The sequence below is a fragment of the Arvicola amphibius genome, chromosome 12, assembly GCF_903992535.2.
Source record: "Arvicola amphibius chromosome 12, mArvAmp1.2, whole genome shotgun sequence".
Lineage (NCBI taxonomy): Eukaryota > Metazoa > Chordata > Mammalia > Rodentia > Cricetidae > Arvicola > Arvicola amphibius.
Window position 1 is genome coordinate 136,629,564 of NC_052058.2, and position 19,908 is coordinate 136,649,471.

At 42.1% G+C, this 19,908-nt stretch overlaps 1 protein-coding gene across 1 annotated transcript in view; it reads left to right on the forward strand.

The window, feature by feature from the left end:
* Positions 1-19,555, forward strand: part of Mtmr10 (myotubularin related protein 10) — a 62,854-nt gene extending 43,299 nt beyond the window's left edge. The window contains exons 14-16 of the mRNA XM_038313475.1: positions 7,011-7,181; positions 16,195-16,377; positions 16,946-19,555. Of these exons, the coding sequence (XP_038169403.1) occupies positions 7,011-7,181; positions 16,195-16,377; positions 16,946-17,542 (951 nt within the window). The 3' untranslated portion in view covers positions 17,543-19,555. The remainder of the gene's footprint in view (positions 1-7,010; positions 7,182-16,194; positions 16,378-16,945) is intronic.
* Positions 19,556-19,908: the final 353 nt, after the last annotated feature.

Genomic DNA, 19,908 nt, shown 5'->3' on the forward strand with positions numbered 1-19,908 from the left:
TTCTTATCTCTGGGCCTTAAACATGTAAGTGGGGTGTTTGGTTTCCAAGCAACACAGCCCAGTTGTCATAAAATCAAACCTAGTTTTTCTGCACCATAGTGAGTATTGCAACTGTAGGAACACCATGGTCGTGTTTCCAGGCAACAACCTGACCTGCCGTGCCCAGTCCTAATGTAGGAGACAAGAAACTGGGGAACAGGCAACATGAGCCTCCAAGCCTAAGTCCACAGTAAGTGATCTAGTGCTGATGAGGTGGATGACAGAGGCTTCAGAAGAGTGGTCATGAGAGTGGAGCCACAGAGGAGATGGCTGAACACCAGAGTAGTAATGAGAAACAAACACCTGAATGTAATTAAAAGGCAATTCAGAAGATGAAAGAGGAACTCAAGTGTCTCAAAAATTCACACTGAATTGTAGGAAACGAAACAATAAACTGAATAAACTTAGCAGCTTCCCAGTAGATTGTGTCAAGTGAAGAATGGAATGTATGTATGTATGTATGTATGTATGTATGTATGTATGTATGTATATCAGGATAATAGGTAGATGAATTAGACAGTAAGTGAAATAGAAATAGGAATAGAACATACAGTATTTGGGGGATATAATTTCAAAAAAACAATTGAAGAGTAGAGTTGTGGACATTGAAGAATAAAAAGAGGTACAAGCCAGAGAGTATTGAATAAAATAATGGCAGAAAGTTTCCCAAATTTTGGGAGATGGACATGCAGATATAGGAGGTTTTAGAACCTCAAGCACTTTTGACTGAACAAAGATCTCCAGATATGATAATACAGCTTTAAAAAGTGTGTGTGTGTGTGTGCGCGCGTGCGTGAATGTGTGTGAGTGTGAGTGCAGAGTCTGTGGTGCTCAGAAGAGGGCATTAGGCTCTCCTGGAGCTGGAGTTATAGGTGATTGTAAAGCCACCTGCTGTTGGTACTGAGAATTAACTTGGATCCTGTGCCAGAACAGTGACCTAGTTTGCTTCTCTGTTTCTGTGATAAACACCATAACCAAAGCAACTTGGGGAGGAGAGGGTTTATTTCATATTATGCTTCCAGAGAACAGCTGATCACTAAGGGAAGTCAAGGCAGAAACCATAGAGGAATGCTGCTTAATGGCTTGCTTTCCATGGTTTACTTAACTTTCTTCTTTCCTTCCTTCCTTCCTTCCTTCCTTCCTTCCTTCCTTCCTTCTTTCCTTCCTTCCTTTATTTTCCCTTTCCTTTTCTTTTTTTTGGAGGGGGGGCTAGGGGTTTGAAACAGGGTGTCTTTATATAACCCTGACTGTCCTGGAACTTGTTCTGTAGACCAGGCTGACCTGTAACTCACAGAGATCCACCTGCTTCTGCCTCTTAGAGGCATGAGCTACCACCACCCCATTCAAATTGCTTTCTTATACAACCCAGGACCACCCATCTAAGGATGGGACTACCTTTAGTGGGCTGGGCCCTTCTATATTGATAATTAAGTTTAAATATGCTCCATAGACATCCCCAGAGGCCAGTCTAATGTGGGAGTTGCTCAGTTGAGGTCACCTTTTCCCACGTGACTAGTTTCTTCCAGGCTCAGAAAAACTAACCAGCACAACCAACAGATGCTCTTTTCACCGAGGCTTCGCTCTAGCACCAAAGAATATGTTTTAAAAACCTAAATGATCGGAAAAATGAAAACTATTGAAGGTTACAGGACAGAAATGTCAAATCTCATAGAAAGGCAAACCCATCATAATTGCAGGGGACTTCTGACCAGAAACTCTAAAGCCCAGGCAGGCCTAAAATGATGTATTTTAGCTGGGCGGTGCCTTTAATCCCAGCACTTGGGAGTCAGAGACAGGTGGATCTTATTGAGTTTGAGGCCAGCCTGGTCTACAAAGTGAGTTCTAGGACAGGCAGGACTGTTACACAGAGGGGAAAAAAAAAGATGTATTTTATGCCGTAAAGAAAACCAAAAAACCCCAAACTATCAAACTAGGTTACTGTTACCAGCAAAATTATGCTTATAATCAAAGGACAAATAAAGATGATAAGAAATAAAGATCATAAGCTAAAATTCATAAGCATTCCTTGCAGATAGTGCTGAAAGAATCCTACACAGAGGAGGAAATAATAAGTCCCAGTAAAGGTTTGATAAGAGTTGGAGAATGAATCAAGAATTACAACAGGAGCTGGGTGTGGTTGCACAAGCCCTTAATCCCAGCACTTGGGAAGCAGAGACTGCAGATCTCTGAGTTAAAGGCCAGCCTGGTCTACAAAAGCTAGTCCCAGGACAGCTAGGACTATACAGAGAAACCCTATCTCAAAAAAATTACAACAGATGACAGGAGTTAATTCATAATTTTAAATATTAACTCCAAATCTTAATGATTTCAAGTCACTAACTGAACAAAGCAGAGTGTTAAAGTGTTGGATTAAAAAACAAGACCCAAGTATTTGCTGCCTGCAGTAAACATACCTCACTGGCAAAGATAAAATACAATCTGGAAGTGAAAAGACAGAAAAAAATATTTCAAGGAAATGAAATCCTTAAGTTAGGTCTCGCTATATTCACATCCAACAAAGCAGACTTCAAAATTAGTTAGAAGTCATAAAGTCACTTCATTGATAAAATGAACAATTCATCAAAATACATAACAGTTCTAAACATACATGCATCAAATGCTGGAAATATTACTGGACATAAAAGCTGATCCCAATACAACAATTATAGGTGGCATCGATACACCTTGATTACAGCTTGAATATAAAAATGTCCCTTGTAGGTTTCTGTGTTTGAACAATTGATCCTCAGACGACAAGTTTTTTTTATTTCTTTTTTTGTTTGTTTGTTTTTGTTTTTAACGGAAACTTTCAGAGGTGAATCCTCACTAGAAAGATGAGTCACTACAGTAGGCCTTGAGTTTTATAACCTGAGCCAACCTCTTACCCTCCACTTCCTGTTCCATGGGACAAGCCACTGCCACGCTTCTGCTTCTGAAGAGCCATCTACTCTGTGGCATCTTCTCCACTATAATGGATTTTATCACTTCAAGCCACCAACCAAAATAAATCCCCTGTGGGGCGCTTCTCTTCAGATATTTGGTCACAGCAATGAGAAAACTAAGTAACAGAAATTTGGTAGCAGTAAGTGGAGCCATTGCTGGCATGAAACTGCCTTTGGAAGTGGTGTTCTGAAGGAACTTTGAAGAGTTTGGAGGTTGAGTATAAGAGCCCTAGAACTCACTAAGCACAGCTGAGGGCATCCTAGTGTGAGTGGGAAAGAGTGTAGACACATGGAGAGTGCAGACCATGCTCACAGGCTTCAGAAGGGAACAAGGGCTAGAAGCCATTCGTGTAGTAGTCTGAAGACTTGAATAAGACAGAACTCAAAGGTAATGGGCTAATTGGTTTGGCAGAGGAAATTTCAAGACAGAAAAAATATTCAGGCTGCAGAATGGTTATTGTTCACTTTGTTTACCCAGATTTGCAGTGAGAGAGAGAGCAGAAAGTGGAGCAGGAAGATATTAAAATTGTACTTCTGGCAAGGGAAGGAGTGTGAATCTGGTTACAGTTGTGGACAGAAATGTGCAGCTTGATGAGAAAAAGAGCTTGAACCAGATTCAGTTGGTGACAGAATTACTGCAGAATGGCTGTGATTCTTAAAAAGATTAATGTCATGAAGGAGAAACCTTGAACTTTAAAAAACGGTAAGAAAGGTGCTTTGGGGTTAAGGCCCCACCCATTGCAAATTCACTTGAGAGGACAGGGCTTAGAGCACCCTACTGGCAAATGGTAGCCACGAAAGTGCTTTCCTGGGTTCCGTGGCAAGGTACTCAAAAGTGTGACCAAAATACCTGATTTACAACTGTGATCCAAGGGATTGAGCTGTCAGTGGACTTGGCATTGTCCACATGGTGATAGTTTTACAGACATGCAGAATGTTAGAGGGGCTGGGCTTTTAAATGAAGGTTTGCACCAAGTTTTGATAAAGCCATTTTATTCCCTGTGAGGACACCTAAGTGTGCTGTATCTGAAGCTGTGAAGCTGTGACATCTAAGTTGTAGTGGGCACTCCAGGATATTGGAGATGCCAACAAACTGCAAGCAAGTTGTAGAACTGATCCAAGGGAGAGGTCACCAGTGTTAGAGGCGCCAGAGTTGGAAGCAGGGCTATAAACTCCCATCTAAGCACACAAAAGTGAGCACAAACCCCACATGCCAGGCCAGAGCCACTTTACCCTGCTGGTTTTCAACCTTGCTTTGGTGCAATTTTTCGCTTGTTTATGTTGCTTTGCTCCATTCCTGTCTTAGGAGCAGGAATGCCTATTCTTTTCCAGTCTTTATTGGAGGTAGTTTAGTCTCTAATTTCATAGGGGCTCATCAGTAGAAGTTTACCGGGAATCTCAGAAGTCACTGGGCTTTAAACTTTCGAATAACGTTAAAGCTGTGAGACTAGTGGACTTAACGCATTTTGCACTGAGTGAGCCATGAACCTATGAGGACCATTGGCAGAATGTTATGGTTTGCATGTGAATGTTTCCAATAGGTTCATATAGTTGGACACTTGGTCCAGCTCTATAGCTGTTTTGGAAGGCTTTGGGATCTTTAGGTGAAGCCTCACTATAGGAAGTGACTTGCTAGTGCTAGGCTTTGTGGGTGATAGCCTGGTACCACTTTCTGTCTATTCCCTGATTTCTGATCCACGTACATGTGAACCGGCAGCTGCCACAGCTGTCACACCTGTCTGCTACCATGCTTTCCCCATCGTGGACTAGGCTCCTTCAAACTGTGAGCCAAAATAATCCTTTCCTTCCACAGATGGCTTCTTGTCAGGTGTTCGAGTTCAGTGATGAGAAAAGCAACTGACACACGTTCTCCTGAATTCATAGGTCTTTCAGAAGAATAAAAACAAAACCAGTGGAATTAATTAAACTGCATTACAGAGCAAATATATATAATAGACATCTACAGGGTATTCTACCTAATAGCTACAGGATATACATTTTTCTCAGCAGCTCATGGAACTTTCTCCAAAATAGATCCAATTTTAGGACACAGCATTCTTAAAAAATGAAAAAAAATAGAAGCAATGGTAGCAGTAGCATGATACCTAACTTCAGATCGTACCGTTGAGCAGAGGTAACAAAACAGCATTGGGCTGGCACCAAAGGGCACACAGACCAAAGGAAAGAAACAGCCGACTAAGGTAAGTCCATCACCTGCAGCTGTGTGCTGAGAGCATACACTGAAGAAAAGATGGTCTCTTTAGTAAGTAGTTGCTGGGAAAACCAGATTACCCACATTTGAAGACTGGAAAAAATCAATTCAAAATGAATCAAAGACCGTATAATATATTACATTATAAAATAATATGATAGACATAAAGCATTGAAGCCACTAGAGGAAGGCATACAGGAAGTGCAAGCAGAGGCGGCAGTGCTATGTGGATGAGGGTCGAGGTGACTCTTATGCAGCGCTGCGGGCATGTAAATTAGCGAAGCTCTCATAGGAATCAGTGTGGAGGTTTGTCTTAGAGACACCATGACCAGAGCAACTATTATAAATGAAAACAGTTAACTGAGGTGGTAGCTCACAGTTCAGAGGTTCAGTTCATTATCATCCTGGTGGGGAGCATGGCAGATGCAGGAAGACGTGGTGCTGAAGCTGAGAGTGATACACCTTGCAGGCATCAGGAAGTTGACTGACACACTGCCTGTGAACATATAAAAACCTCAAAGCCCGCCTACACAGTGACACACTTCCTCCAACAAGGTCATACCCACTCCAACAAAGCCATACCTACTAATAGTGCCACTTCCTATGAAGTTATGGGGGTCAATTACATTCAAACAACCACAAGGTTCCTAAAAATCTAAAATAGGAACTATCTTATGATCCAGCTATGCCACTTCTTGCTGTATACCAGGAGGGTCAAAGGTCACATCCAAAAGAGACAGTGCCCATGCTCAGTGTGAAGTCAGCTTAAGTGCCCTCATCCCAATTGAATGGTAAGGAAAATCCAGTGTGTAGGTATACAAGACATAGCAGTGTACCATTAAAAAGAAGGAACTACGGGGCAACTGGAGATCATGATAGTAAAGCAAAATAAGCCAGACTTGGGAAGGCAGAGCACACTTTCTCTTCTGTGGGGAGAGAGACTGCTGGGGAATAGGCAGGGGTAAGTGCCATTGTGCAATCCCCCATTGTATAGAATTAAATGCTGAGAATATCCTAGCTAGCTCAAATCGTCTTTGGAGTTCCACATTTCCTGAAAATAGTCCATAACAGTTAGGCCCGAGATTTTGCGAGGAACTTCTTCATAATAGCTATGTGGCTTCCTGGGCTCCCTGTTCAGCTGCAGAAGATCCTGCAGTACTTTGGAGGCCACACAGCTAGGTTGGCTCTTTTACTGTTGTTTCAGAAAGCACCATTGACTAGTGGCAGTACATGCAAATGAGCTGCCAGCAGCTGCCTCCCAGGAGTACCCCATATGGCCTAGGGCTGATGCCAACAGCTTCAGGAAACTTGGGGAATTTCCTGGATGGGAACATGGTCATTGGCTGACCAATTTGTGTTGCTCTGTAGAACCACTTGCTGGATGTTTAAACACTACCTGCTCCTCCATATTGGTACAGGGTGGCATACTCATTTGTTTGCTCTTACCATATTTGCTAAGCAAAGAAGGGTTACTTTTTATTGTTACGTTTTCTGAGACAGGGGTTCTCTGTGTAGCCCTAGCTGTCCTGAAACTCCCTTTGTATATCAGGCTGACTTCAAACTCTACCTCCAAAGTGCTAGGATTAAAGGCACATGCCACCACCGCCCAGCACCATTTTTTTTTATTTTTAAATTAAATGTGTGTCTTGACAGAGATAGGTTTAATCTATTTGCATGGCCTTAGCTCAGCTCAGCCAAGTGTTTAAGGCTTAGATGTTTTCTTGTTAGGTTCTTTAGAGCCAGTAATCAATCAGGGAGTACTTGTGACAGCCAGAGGACGGCACTAAATAGTCCCTTTCTCTCTCTGTATTTGCCAGTCTCCTTTATTCTTGCTCTTCTTGGACACCACGTGGCAGCTGCTAGAGCAATACCCAGCTGCCTTCGAGTTCTCTGAGACGTACCTAGCAGTGCTGTGTGACAGCACCCACATCTCACTCTTCGGCACCTTCCTGTTCAACTCTCCCCATCAGCGGGTGAAGCAAAGCACGGTAAGTGCCATGCTGGCTGCGGCTACTATTTGTGCGTATGGGCATGTACATTTTGTGTCTAGTATGTATGCACGCCCTCACATGTGCGTGCAGGTACCTGTGAATTTGAAGGCCTGAAGTTAACGTCTGGTGTCTACCTCAGTCACTTTCCAATCTGTTTCTTGAGGCAAGTCTTTCACAGAACCTGGAGCTGCCAGTTGTGCTTTTCTGGCTGGTCAACTTCCATAGGCATTCTGCATGTCTCTTGAGTTTGGGGATCATAGATTGCCACCATACCTACCTTACCCTGTTCTAGGGATCCAAATTCCGGTCCTCATGCTTGCATATACAGCCAGTGCTTTATTCACTGAGCCATCTATTCGGTGTCTCCTCTGCCCCCCCCCTTCAACTTTGAAATATAATTGAACTACAGTTAACTGCATGTTTAAAATGTGACTTAAAATTATTACCATTCAAAATTATTTCAGAATGCATTAAAAGAATCTTTCTTTTTTTAATAAACATTTTGTTTTCCTCTGTAGATTGTTCATAATAAACGTGTTTAAGGATATCAGTTACTTTAACCACCTTAAATAGTCTTTTGGATTTTTTGATGGAACATCAAACGCAGCATACTACTGCATTATAGCCCTAGCTCAAACACAGTACTTGCTACTGCGTTGTAGCCCGAGCTCAAACACAGTACATGCTACTGCGTTGTAGCCCAAGCTCAACACCTCCCCACTGACATCTTTTATTTTTCCTTCCAATTTTGAAACGATGTCTATCAGTTACTTGAACAGGCCTTGACATGGCAATCCCTAAACCTCAGCTTCCTGCATAGCTGGGTGCACAGTACTGAGCCGGCTGCCTTGCTTGTGCTTTTGTGTTCTCCTTGTACATCTGAGTTGTTGATCAGTAGCTGAAGATATTTATTTCTTGATAAGTCAATAGAATAACAGTTCTGTTTCAACTGTCTCTTAAGGAGCTGTGGAAGAGGAAGTTTAGTCACAAAGGTAGACTGATGTTCTCTGCAGACGTGGTTACCATGTGTGCTGTCAGAGTCCCTCCTGTCATGTGGCAGCCACTGTGGGTAGGATTGAGTCTGTGGTGACAGTTCATAGCGCTGGAGGAAGAAGACTGAGGACTAAGCATATGGAGCCATATTTGAGACCAGCCCTTGCTCCCACTGGTGGTCCTCACCCCATGTGAACCCACAGTGGGAAGATCTCAGAAATGCTACCGTGACAGTGGAGGGAAGCCAAAGGGTAGCTTCTGTAGACTTGAGGGCTCATCCACTCTCTGGCCTTCAGCTTTAGATCTGAAGCCCCAGTCTAGGTAGTGTGGCCTTAGAGCACAAATTCTAAATTCTGCTCAGCAGTTAAGACCACTGCCTGGTCTTCTAAAGGTCCTGAGTTCAATTCCCAGCAACCACATGGTGCCTCACAGCCATCTGTAATGAGATCTGGTGCCCTCTTGAGGAAGAGGCCTGGTCAGTCGTCCTCATCAACTTGGAGCATGAAACCCGATATGGACAAGTTCAACAAAACCGCCATGTACGGGCTGCCCATGCATGCTTCAGCATTGCCAAGTCATAAATTTTATTGTTTGTTCATTCTAGAAAATGCTAGGCCTGTGATTCTCTCAGAAATAGACTAGTAAACCCAACTTCACATCTGCAAAGTGGGTCCATCACGTAACAGTAATGCCTTTGGTCTCTGTGTATAGTGACATTGCCAACTGTGACACATGCATGACAAAGAGCACTAGTCAGGCTATTCTGGCTGGGAATGAGGCACATCATAGAGAAGGCTGGACCTTGATTGATTAGGGACCTGCCTTGGTTAAGGAGAGAATGGGTATGAAGAGGGAGGAAAGAGACAGGCCTCGTCTTACATGAGAGGCAGTGAGATTGCTCAGCATTGCTGCTTGGGAGAACTCAGGACTCAAGAGAAACTCACATTTCTGTGTGAGACAGTTTTTTACATTGATCAGTTTGAGAAGGAAATTTTGTGCAGTTTATTCTATGTCTTCCTATAAAGATTTAACATTTTCTAATTTAAAAAATTAAGCCCAGAAGCTCTCAAGGTGTAGAAAATAAATGAGTTCCCCGTTACACACCTGCAGTCTTACCACCTCCTGATTGTATGACTTTATTACTGGGAGCGCACCCTTCCTGGGCTTTTCTTGCCCCCTCCCCCAGCTGTCCCCACCTGCCCCTTTCAGTGACTCATGCAGTCTGTCTACTGTGAGCATGTGTGCATGCTTACAAACACACACACACACACACACACACGCATGCACATACAGTTTATCCATTTCTTTTTTTGTGATAGATGGGGTTTTATTTTGTTTTTTATTTATTAGTTTTTTTTAAATACCAATCCAAATTCCCACACCCTCCCCTCCTCCCATTCTCTCCACACACCCTCCTACCCCACCCCCTCCAATCCTAAGAGAGGGCAAGGCACACTGCCCTGTGGAAGGTCCAAGGCCCTCCCCACTACATCCAGGCTGAGCAAGGTATACATGCAAAGAGAATAGGATCCCCAAAAGCCAATACATGTAGCAGAAACAAATCCCAGTGCCACTGCCAGTGGCCCCTCAGTCTGCTCCAGCCATATAACTGTCAACCACATTCAGAGGGACTAGCTTGGTCCTGTGCTTGTTTCTTCCCAGTCCCTCTGGAGCTGGTGAGCTCCCATTAGCTCAGGCAAACTGCTTCAGTGGATGAATCCCTCATGGTCTTGATCTATTTTCTCATATTCTCATTCCTTCCATTCTTCAATTGGACCTTTGGAGCTCAGTCCAGTGCTTTAATGTGGACTCTGCCTCTTTTTCCATCTGTTGCCAGACGAAGGTTCTATGGTGTTATTTAAGATAATCATCAGTCTGAATACAGGGTAATGCCAGTTCAGGTTCCCTCACCACTACTGCCTAGAGTCTTAGCTGGGGCCATCCCTGTGGACTCCTGGTAACCTCTCCAGAGCCAAGCTTCCTGCCAACCCCACCATGGCTCCCCCAATCAATATATCTCCCCGCTCTCATATCTGTCCCCCCCTCCATCTCAACCATCCCACTCCTCCAAGCTCTCCTCAACCCTCCCCTTCTCCCCATTCCTCAATCCCCTCCTCGCTCCCATGCTCCTAATCCTGTCGGGCAACTCTGTCTCCTTCAACCCCCAGGCAGGTCCATATATGTTTTTCTTTGGGTTTGCCTTATTACTTAGCTTCTTTAGGATCATTAACTATAGGCTCCATGTCCTTTGTTTATAGCTAGTATCCACTTACGAGTGAGTACACACCATAATCATCTTTTGGGGTCTGGGTTACTTCATTCAGGATAGTGTTTTCTAATTCCATCCATTTGCATGCAAAATTCAAGATGTCATTTTTTTTTTACTGCCGAGTAGTACTCTAATGTGTAGATGTGCCACATTTTCTTTATCCATTCTTCAGTTAAGGCGCATCTAGGTTGTTTCCAGGTTCTGAAAATTACAAATAATGCTGCTATGAACATAGTTGAACAAATGCTTTTGTAGTATGATAAAGCATCTTTTGGGTATATTCCCAAGAGTGGTATTGCTGGATCCTGGGGTAAGTTAATTCCCAATTTTCTGAGAAACTGCCATACTGATTTCCAAAGTAGTTATACAAGTTTGCATTCCCACCAGCAATGGATGAGTATTCCCTTTACTTCACATTCTCTCCAGCATAAGCTATCATTAGTGTTTTTGATCTTAGCCATTCTGACAGGTGTAAGATGGTATCTCAGAGTTGTTTTGATTTGCATTTCCCTGAGAGCTAAGGAAGTTGATACTTATTTCCTTAAATGTCTTTTGGCCTTTTGAAATTCTTCTGTTGAGAATTCTCTGTTTAGTTCAGACCCCATTTTTAATTGGCTTATTTAGATTTTTACTGTCTAATTTCTTGAGTTCTTTATATATTTTGGAGGTCAGTCCTTTGTCTGATATGGGATTGGTGTAGCTCTTTTCCCATTCAATTGGCTGCCTTTTTGTCTTATTGACTGTGTCCTTTGCTTCACAGAAGCTTCTCAGTTTCAGGAGGTCCCATTTATTTATTGTTGCTCTTATTGTCTGTGCTACTGGGGTTATATTTAGGAAGTGGTCTCCTGTGCCTATGCATTGAAGACAACTTTCTACTTTCTCTTCTATCAGGTTCAGTGTGGTTGGATTTATATTGAGGTCTTTGATCCATTTGTACATGAGTTCCATGCATGGTGATAGATATAGATCTATTTCATTCTTCTACATGTTGACATCCAGTTATACCAGCACCATTTGTTGAAGATGCTTTCTTTTTTCCGTTGTATAATTTTAGGTTCTTTGTCAAAAATCAGATGTTCATAGATATGTGGATTAATATCTGGGTCTTCTATTCAATTTCATTGGTCAGCATCTCTGTTTTTATACCAATACCAAGCTGTTTTCATTACTGTAGCTCTGTAATAGATCTTGATGTCAGGGATGGTAATGCCTCCATAAGTTCCTTTATTGTACAGGATTTTTTTTTCTATCCTGGGTTTTTTGTTTTTCCATATGAAGTTGATTATTGTTCTTTCAAGGTCTGTGAAGAATTGTGTTAGGATTTTGATGGGGTTGCATTGAATCTATAGATTGCTTTTGGTAGGCTTCCCATTTTTACTATGTTGATCCTTCCTATCCAAGCGCATGGGATATCATTCCATTTTCCGGTATCTTTCTTTCTTCAAAGACTTAAAGTTCTTGTCAAATAGGTCTTTCACTTCCTTGATTAGTGTTACCATAAGATATTTTATTCTGTTTGTGGCTATTATGAAAAGTAATGTTTCGCAGATTTCCCTCTCAGCTTCTTTATCATTTGTGTATAGGAGAGCTAATGATTTTTTTGTGTTGATCTTGTATCCTGCCACATCACTGAAAGTATTTATCAGCTGTAGTTCTCTGGTAGAGTTTTTGAGGTCACTTGTATGCACTATCATATCATCTGCAAATAATGAAAGTTTGACTTCCTTTTCAATTTGAATCCCCTTGATGTCCTTTTGTTGTCTCATTGATATTGCTAGAACTTCAAAAACTATATCAAAGAGATATGGAGAGAGTGAACAGCCTTCTCTTGTTCCTGATTTTAGTGGAATCACTTTGAGTTTTTCTCCATTTAATTTGATGTTAGCTGTTGGCTTGCTGTATATTGCTTTTATTATATTTAGATATGATCCTTGTATCCCTGATCGCTCCAAGACCTTTATCATGAACTCCTAGTGTTGGATTTTGTTAAATGCTTTTTCAGCATCTAATGAAATGATCAGATTTTTTTTCTTTCAGTTAATTTATATGATGGATTACATTGATAGATTTTCGTATGTTGAACCAGCCCTGCATCTCTGGGATAAAGCCTACTTGATCATGAAGGATGATTTTTTTTTAATGTACTCTTGGATTCTGTTTGACAGTATTGAGAATTTTTGCATCCATGTTCATGAGTGAGACTGGTCTGTAATTTTCTTTCTTGGTTGAGTTTTTGTGTGGTTTTGGTATCAGGATAGCTATCACCTCATAAAAAGAGTTTGGCAGTGTCCCTTCTGTTTCTATTATGTGGAAAACTTTGAGGAGTATAAGTATTAGCTCTTCTTGGAAGTCTGGTAGAATTCTGCACTAAAACCATCTGTCCCTGGTCTTTTTTTGTTTGGGAGGTTTTTGACGACAGCTTCTATTTGCTTGCAGCTTATAGGTCTATTTAAATTGCTCACCTGGTCTTGATTTAATTTTGGTATATGGTATCTATATAAAAAATTGTCCATTTCTTTTACATTTTCCAATTTTGTGGAGTACAGGTTTTTGTAGTAAGACCTTATGATTCTCTGAATTTCCTCAGTGTCTGTTGTTATGTCCCCCTTTTCATTTTTTAAATTTATTTATTATGTATATAGTGTTCTGGGCACCAGATCTCATTATAGATGGGTGTGAGCCATCATGTGGTTGCTGGGAATTGAACTCAGGACCTCCGGAACAGCAGTCAGTTCTCTTAACCTCTGAGCCATCTCTCCCCCCCTTTTCATTTTTGAGTTTGTTAATATGGATGTTCTCTCTCCACCGTTTGATTAGTTTGGATAAGCATTTGTCAGTCTTGTTGATTTTTTCAAAGAACCAGCTCTTTGTTTCATTGATTCTTTGGATTGTGTTGTTTCTATTTTGTTGATTTCAGACCTCAATCTGATTATTTCCTGTCTTATACTCCTCCTGGGTGCATCTGCTTCTTTTTGTTCTAGAGCTTTCAGCTGTGCTGTTAGGTTGCTAATGTGAGCTTTCTCTGTTTTCTTTATGTGGGCACTTAATGCTGTGAACTTTCCTCTTAACACTGCTTTCATAGTGTCCCATAGGTTTGGGTATGTTGTGCCTTCATTTTCGTTGAATTCAAGGAAGACTTTAATTTCTTTCTTTATTTCTTCCTTGAACCAGGGGTGGCTCAATAGTTGACTGTTCAACTTCCATGAGTTTGTAGGCTTTCTGAGAGTAGTATTGTTGTTAAATTCTAACTTTAATCCCTGGTAATCCGATAAGACACAGGGGGTTACTCCAATTTTTTTGTATCTGTGGAGGTTTGCTTTGTTACCGAGTATGTGATCAATTTTAGAGAAGGTTCCATGAGGTGCTGAGAAGAAGGTATATTCTTTTGTTTTTGGATGGAATATTCTATAGATGTCTGTTAAAGTTGATTTGACTCATTACATCTGTTAGTTCTCTTATTTCTCTGTTAAGTTTCTGTCTGGTTGAACTGTCCATTGTTGAGCATGGAATTTTAAAGTCTCCTACTATTAGTGTGTGAGGTTTGATGTGTGATTTAAATTTTAGTAATGTTTCTTTTATATATGTGGTTGCTCTTGTATTTGGGGCATAGATGTTCAGGACTGAGACTTCATCTTGATGAATTTTTCCTGTTATGAGGATAAAGTGTTCTTCTTTATCTCTTCTGATATGTTTTAGTTTGAAATCAATTTTGTTAGCTATTAGGATAGCTACACCCACTTGTTTCTTAGGTCCATTTGATTGGAAAATCTTATCCCAACCTTTTACTCTGAGATAGTGTCTGTCTTGGAGATTGAGGTGTGTTTCTTGTAAACAGCAGAAGGCTGGATCCTGTTTTCGTATCCATTCTCTTAGCCTGTTTCTTTTTATAGGTGAATTGAGTCTATTGATACTAAGTGATATTAGTGACCAGTGGTTGTTAGCTCTGGTTATTTTTCGGTGGTAGTGTTTGTTTCCCTCCTTTGGGTTATGCTGGTGGGGGGGTTATCAGAAGTCTGTGTTAGCTTTCTTGGGTTGGGGTTTTCCTTCTAGTACTTTTTGTAAGGCTGAGTTTGTGGATACGTATTGTTTAAATCTGTTTTTGTCATGGAGTATCTTGCTTTCTCCTTCGATGGTGAATGAAACTTTGCCGGGTATAGTAGTCTGGGCTTGCATTCGTGGTCTCTTAGTGTCTGCAGCACATCTATTCAGGACCTTCTGGCTTTCATGGTTTCCATTGAGAAGTCAGGTATAATTCTGATAGGTTTACCTTTATATTTTACTTAACCTTTTTCCTTTGCAGCTCTTAATACTATTTCTTTATTATGTATATTTTGTGTTTTGATTTTTATATGGTGAGGGGATTTTTTTTTTATCCAGTCTAGTTGGTGTTCTGTAAGTTTCTTGTACCTTCATAGGGATATCCTATGAAAGTTTTCTTCTATAATTTTGTTGAATGTATTTTTGGTGCCTTTAAGCTGGAGTTCTTCTCCTTCTTCTATCCCTGTTATTCTTAAGTTTGGTCTTTTCATGTTGTCCCAGATTTTCTGAATGCTTTGTGTTAAGAATTTGTTGGATATATTGTTTTCTTTGACCAGTGAGTGTATTTCCTCTATAGTATCTTCAGCACCTGATATTCTTTTTTCTATCTCTTGTATCCTGTTGGTTATAGTTGCCTCTGTAGTTCCTGATTGTTTACCCAGATTTTCCATGTTCAGAATTACCTCCGTTTGTGTTTTCTCTATTTCAGTCTTCAAGTCTTGAACTGTTTCCTTCACTTGTTTGTTTTTTTCTTGTTTTTCTTGTGTTTCTTTGAGGGATTTATTAATTTCTTCCAATTTCTGTTTGTCTTCTCTTCCATTTCTTTAATGGAGTTTTTCACTTCCTCTTTAAAGGTCTCCATCATTTTCATAAAGTTATATTTAAAGTCGTTTTCTTCTACTTCTTCTGGTTTGGGATTATCAAGTCTTCCTGATGTGTGACTGCTGGGTTCTGGTTACCATCTTGCTTTTTAGGTTGTTGGAGGAATTCTTGTATTGGTGTCTACCTATCTCTTCCTCTAAATGAGGCCAGCAGTGTCTTTGTGTCTTGCTCCAATTCTTGCTGTGGCTGTCTGAGTTTTTGGGAGTTTTTCTTGGTCTGCTCTGTACTGCCAGTGTCTGTCTCAGAAAGCCTCTGAGGTCTCTCTACTCCTGCTCTCTTGGTGCTCTCTCCTAATCCCCAGTGTTGTAGCGAGCTCTTGGTCTCCTCAGAATTATAGGAAGCTCTCAGCTCTTAGGCATGGTGTGGTTAGTAGCTTGTGGGGTCCAGTGGATGGGTTTGGATTTTGGGGGAGCCTAGCTGCCGGAAACTCCCTGCTGGCTGGCTAGAAAAGCCCATGGGAGCTGGGGAAGGGCCCCTAGGTTTTGTGCTGTCACACAGTTGTTTGGGTTCTGTGAACCTAGGTCACCATGTTTGTAAACCTAGGGATGTCAACAGTGGTCCAAGGTTTGCAGCTCCACTCTAGTGAAACGCTTTGTTTTGTTTTCAGTTAGCACCTTCATTGCCCAGAGTACAAAGCCTCCTTGGTCGCAAGGCTGGGAACATGCTGTACAGGCAACATGCTTCTCCCACCCTTGTCCCATCATCATTTTCAGGGTAGATTCCTGCTCCCATGAGGCCTGAGTGCTCTAGTGACGAACTTCCCTGATGGTGCAGGCATGAGAAAAGGTGGGGGTGTGTATCTTCTCACACGTGTGCTTTCCCTTACAGGAGTTTGCTATCAGCAAAAATATTCAGTTGGGTGATGAAAAGGGCTTGAAATTCCCCTCGGTTTGGGATTGGGCTCTTCAGTTCACAGCAAAGGATCGGACCCTTTTCCACAACCCCTTCTACATTGGCAAGAGCACTCCTTGTGTACAGAATGGCTCCAGGAAGTCTTTTAAGCGGACAAAGGTAAGCTGCAGAGAGCAGCGCACTAGCAGTAGAGACCCCATCCCCACACTGCTGCAGTGCCCTGTCGCTAGCCATGGTGTCTTTACAAGTGTTAGAAACAGGCACTTTGTAGGAGGCAACTATTGCAGGTTTTGAGAGGCCTTCCTTTTTAACCAATGTGATAATATTTTGACTTTTTTCTTGGTGATCGAGGCCCATGAAGCCCAGTTGGCATAAGAGATGGCAGTTGGCAGCTCTGAGCTGGACTTCTTGCTAGCCTGCCTATTCTTTCTAGAAATCAGCTAGTGTAGATGTTTTCCTTCCCCCTACAGTCTTATGAGCATTCACTAAAACAGATGGTACTTGTCTTCCCTCCATTCTCCTGGCATGGTAAGAACCTTGGAGAGTCAGTCCAAACAGTTAGTTCCAGAGAAGACAGCATAAGCCCCACAAGGGAAAGAAGGACCATATCCTTCAAGGCTGAACCCCTCCCGACAGCCATTAATCCTAGCTGGTTAAACTGCACCACTGGTCCTTTTGAAAAGTGGGCGCTTCGGTAGAGTAATGCCGAGACCTGTCTCCTGTGCAGAAAAGCTACAGCTCCACCCTGAGAGGGATGCCGTCGTGCTTAAAGAATGGAATCATCAGTGACCAGGAGCTGCTTCCCAGGAGAAACTCTCTAATACTGAAACTGAAGCCAGACCCACTTCAGCACACCAACAGCCAGAACGGTGGAGTGGAACAGTACTTTAAAGAGTGGTTTTCTAGACCAGCCAACCTTCATGGCATTATCCTGCCACGTCTCTCTGGAACACACATTAAACTGTGGAAATTGTGCTACTTCCGCTGGGTCCCTGAGGCACAGATCAACCTTGGGGGCTCCATCATGGCCTTCCACAAGCTCTCTCTCCTGGCTGATGAGGTGGACATGCTAGGCAGGATGCTGAGGCAGCAGCGGAGTGGCCCTCTGGAAGCTTGCTATGCGGAGTTGGAGCAGAGCAGAATGTACTTCAGAGCCACAGGTCCACACAACACCCTGAAGACCCCAGAGTTTCTCTCCTCTTCCTTTCCATTTTCTCCTGTAGGAAATCTGTGCAGACGGAGTATTTTAGGAACTCCCTTAAGCAAATTTCTAAGTGGGGCCAAAATATGGCTATCTACTGAGACGCTAGCAAATGAAGACTAAACTAATGTATTTTCTGAACACATTGCGAGAAGCTGTATATTTCCCCTCCGAACTGAAATTGCTAATCTAGGTGTTTAAAACTGGTCATTTTATATGTAAGAAATTTGCACTAATATTTAAAACTTGTTTAATCATGCTGCCTTCAGTTCTTCTAAGGGCAGTGTGACTTTGGTTTTGTCCTCTGTCCTTTGGGTCATTTACGGCACACATTCCCCCATTGTGACCTGTGATCAGAGGTTTCTCTGGTATGTGAATTTCATCAGCATCTATTTTCCTACCTATTAAAGGTTATCTGATAGTCAAATCACAGCCCAAAGATGGTGGGTAGGAAGTTCATAAATTAGCACTTACTGCATTTCAGATCAGCTGATAAAATTCCCTGCAGGCCTCAGTTGGCATCCATATGTTTTTCTCTGGTTGAACTTAACTAATGAGGGTTTGTGTTCTGGGGTTAGACTTTATTATTTTAGTTGACCTCATTTAGGACCTTAGATCACTGTGTTCCAGAACCCGGAGTTGGCTTTAATTCCATACAACTAACTTTTGAAAATGCACTGTAACTTTAAAGCATTCACTGTAGCTAATTAAACCTAGAAGTGCCTTGGACCTTAAGATGAGAGTAACTAAGATGCCAGAATAACAGAGGGAACTATAACTCCACGTTTTAAACTTAGGGCATTTAGACCCCGCTACATACTACATACTGGGAATAGCTTCTTGCCAACAGGCCTCACTAATAGCCAGTGGTCTCCAGAGCAACATTTTGTCCCTCAGGAAGTGACCCTGCGGTCTATGGGGTGGAACCCTTAGAGACTCTTTAGGCAGCAGAGGCACAACTCCATGGACAAGAGCATGCCACACTCTGACCACGGGCTACTGGGAGTGCTCTGGCCTCCCATGATCACGTCAGTTGGCATGCTGACATGGCCGGCACTCCTCCTTAGCAGTAGCTAGTGGAGGTCATGAGATGAACAGATGCACAGACTAGAACAGAGGACTTCCCCAATTATTGCCATTTTAATACACTTTGTGGCTCCCCTTCTGACTTTGGGGGTCAGTGCCAAGAGGCTGAGAAGCTCATCTGAAACCCGCGTTCCAAACCGCGCTAAGAACCTGGCCGGCTTTACAAGGCCAAATTCAGAAGCTCCCAGTTGTCGATGTGTGGAGAGCCTCCTCCCCGTTTCAAGGTGGATATTTCCTAATGGACAATGGCAGCGTCTTAAATCACCACCTTGGGTTTCAAAATACTTTATAGTAAAGTGCTGATTTAGTTGGCTTCTTTTTCTATAACAGAATTTCTCAAGTAGTTCCATCTGTATGTGGTGCTACATAGCCATTTCTGCTTTTACCTTTGCAAACTGTTGAATGATGGCTCTGCATTTAACAGAGCAGCTGTCCTTGAAAGAATCTTAAGAAGTTCCAATCTCATGGCTAACCTAATGTCTCCAGCCATCTGCTGCCTATAGAATAAGGGCTCTTGTGAACTTATACAAATAGCATTATCAGCAGTGAGGATGCTCCCGTCTGAGACACGACTGTGTCACCACCAGAGCCTGATAATAATTCCCACATTTTCATTAAGCTACTTCTATAAATTGTTCTAAATTTATTTGGGGGTTGAGAACTTATATCTTTGTAATTTATATCCCTTACATTTGCTTCAACTCTTTGAAGAACTTTGTTTTTGTTAACTTACAAAAAGGTCAGGTACTATTAACACTACTTTATGATGGAAATTGCCTATTTTTGTATGGTAATCAATTGTAAATGTTTTAATATTTCCACTAGGTGGTTGTTATATCATGATTATTGTGCATACTATTTGTAAAACAGCTCCAAAGTCCCAGTGTGGCCTGTGGTGCAGCTGCTTGGCACCTCTGTTAGCGGAACTGACACTGTGGTGGCCAGAAGAGGTGGGCATGGCTGCATGCCGCATACCAAAGAGCTCGATGCCACTGTCTCCAGGGTCCTGTGGGCAGAGCCTGTGCAGGTGGCGTCCACGCGAAGCTGACACTGGACCCCTAAAGGTGGGGTCTTGCTGTTGTTTTACGATGGGAACCAATTCTAAAACCAAAAATGCCCAACTCTATTTAAGGAAAGGACATTAATTTGTACTGACAGACAAAGATGGAAACTGCTCAACACGCTTTTCAACAAGATCTTCTCGCTGTAGCAATAACCTCAAGCACAAACCTTGGTATTGCGACAAAACTAAACCCGTTGTGCAGCTGTGGGCTGAAGAGGGCGAGCAGGCTGGCTGCACACCGCTCAGCAGAAAGGATGTAAAGGGAATTCTGACTGCTAAATAAAATCTCCACGGAAACTGTTTGTAGTAGTGACCTGGTATGAAACAGTCCATGCGACCG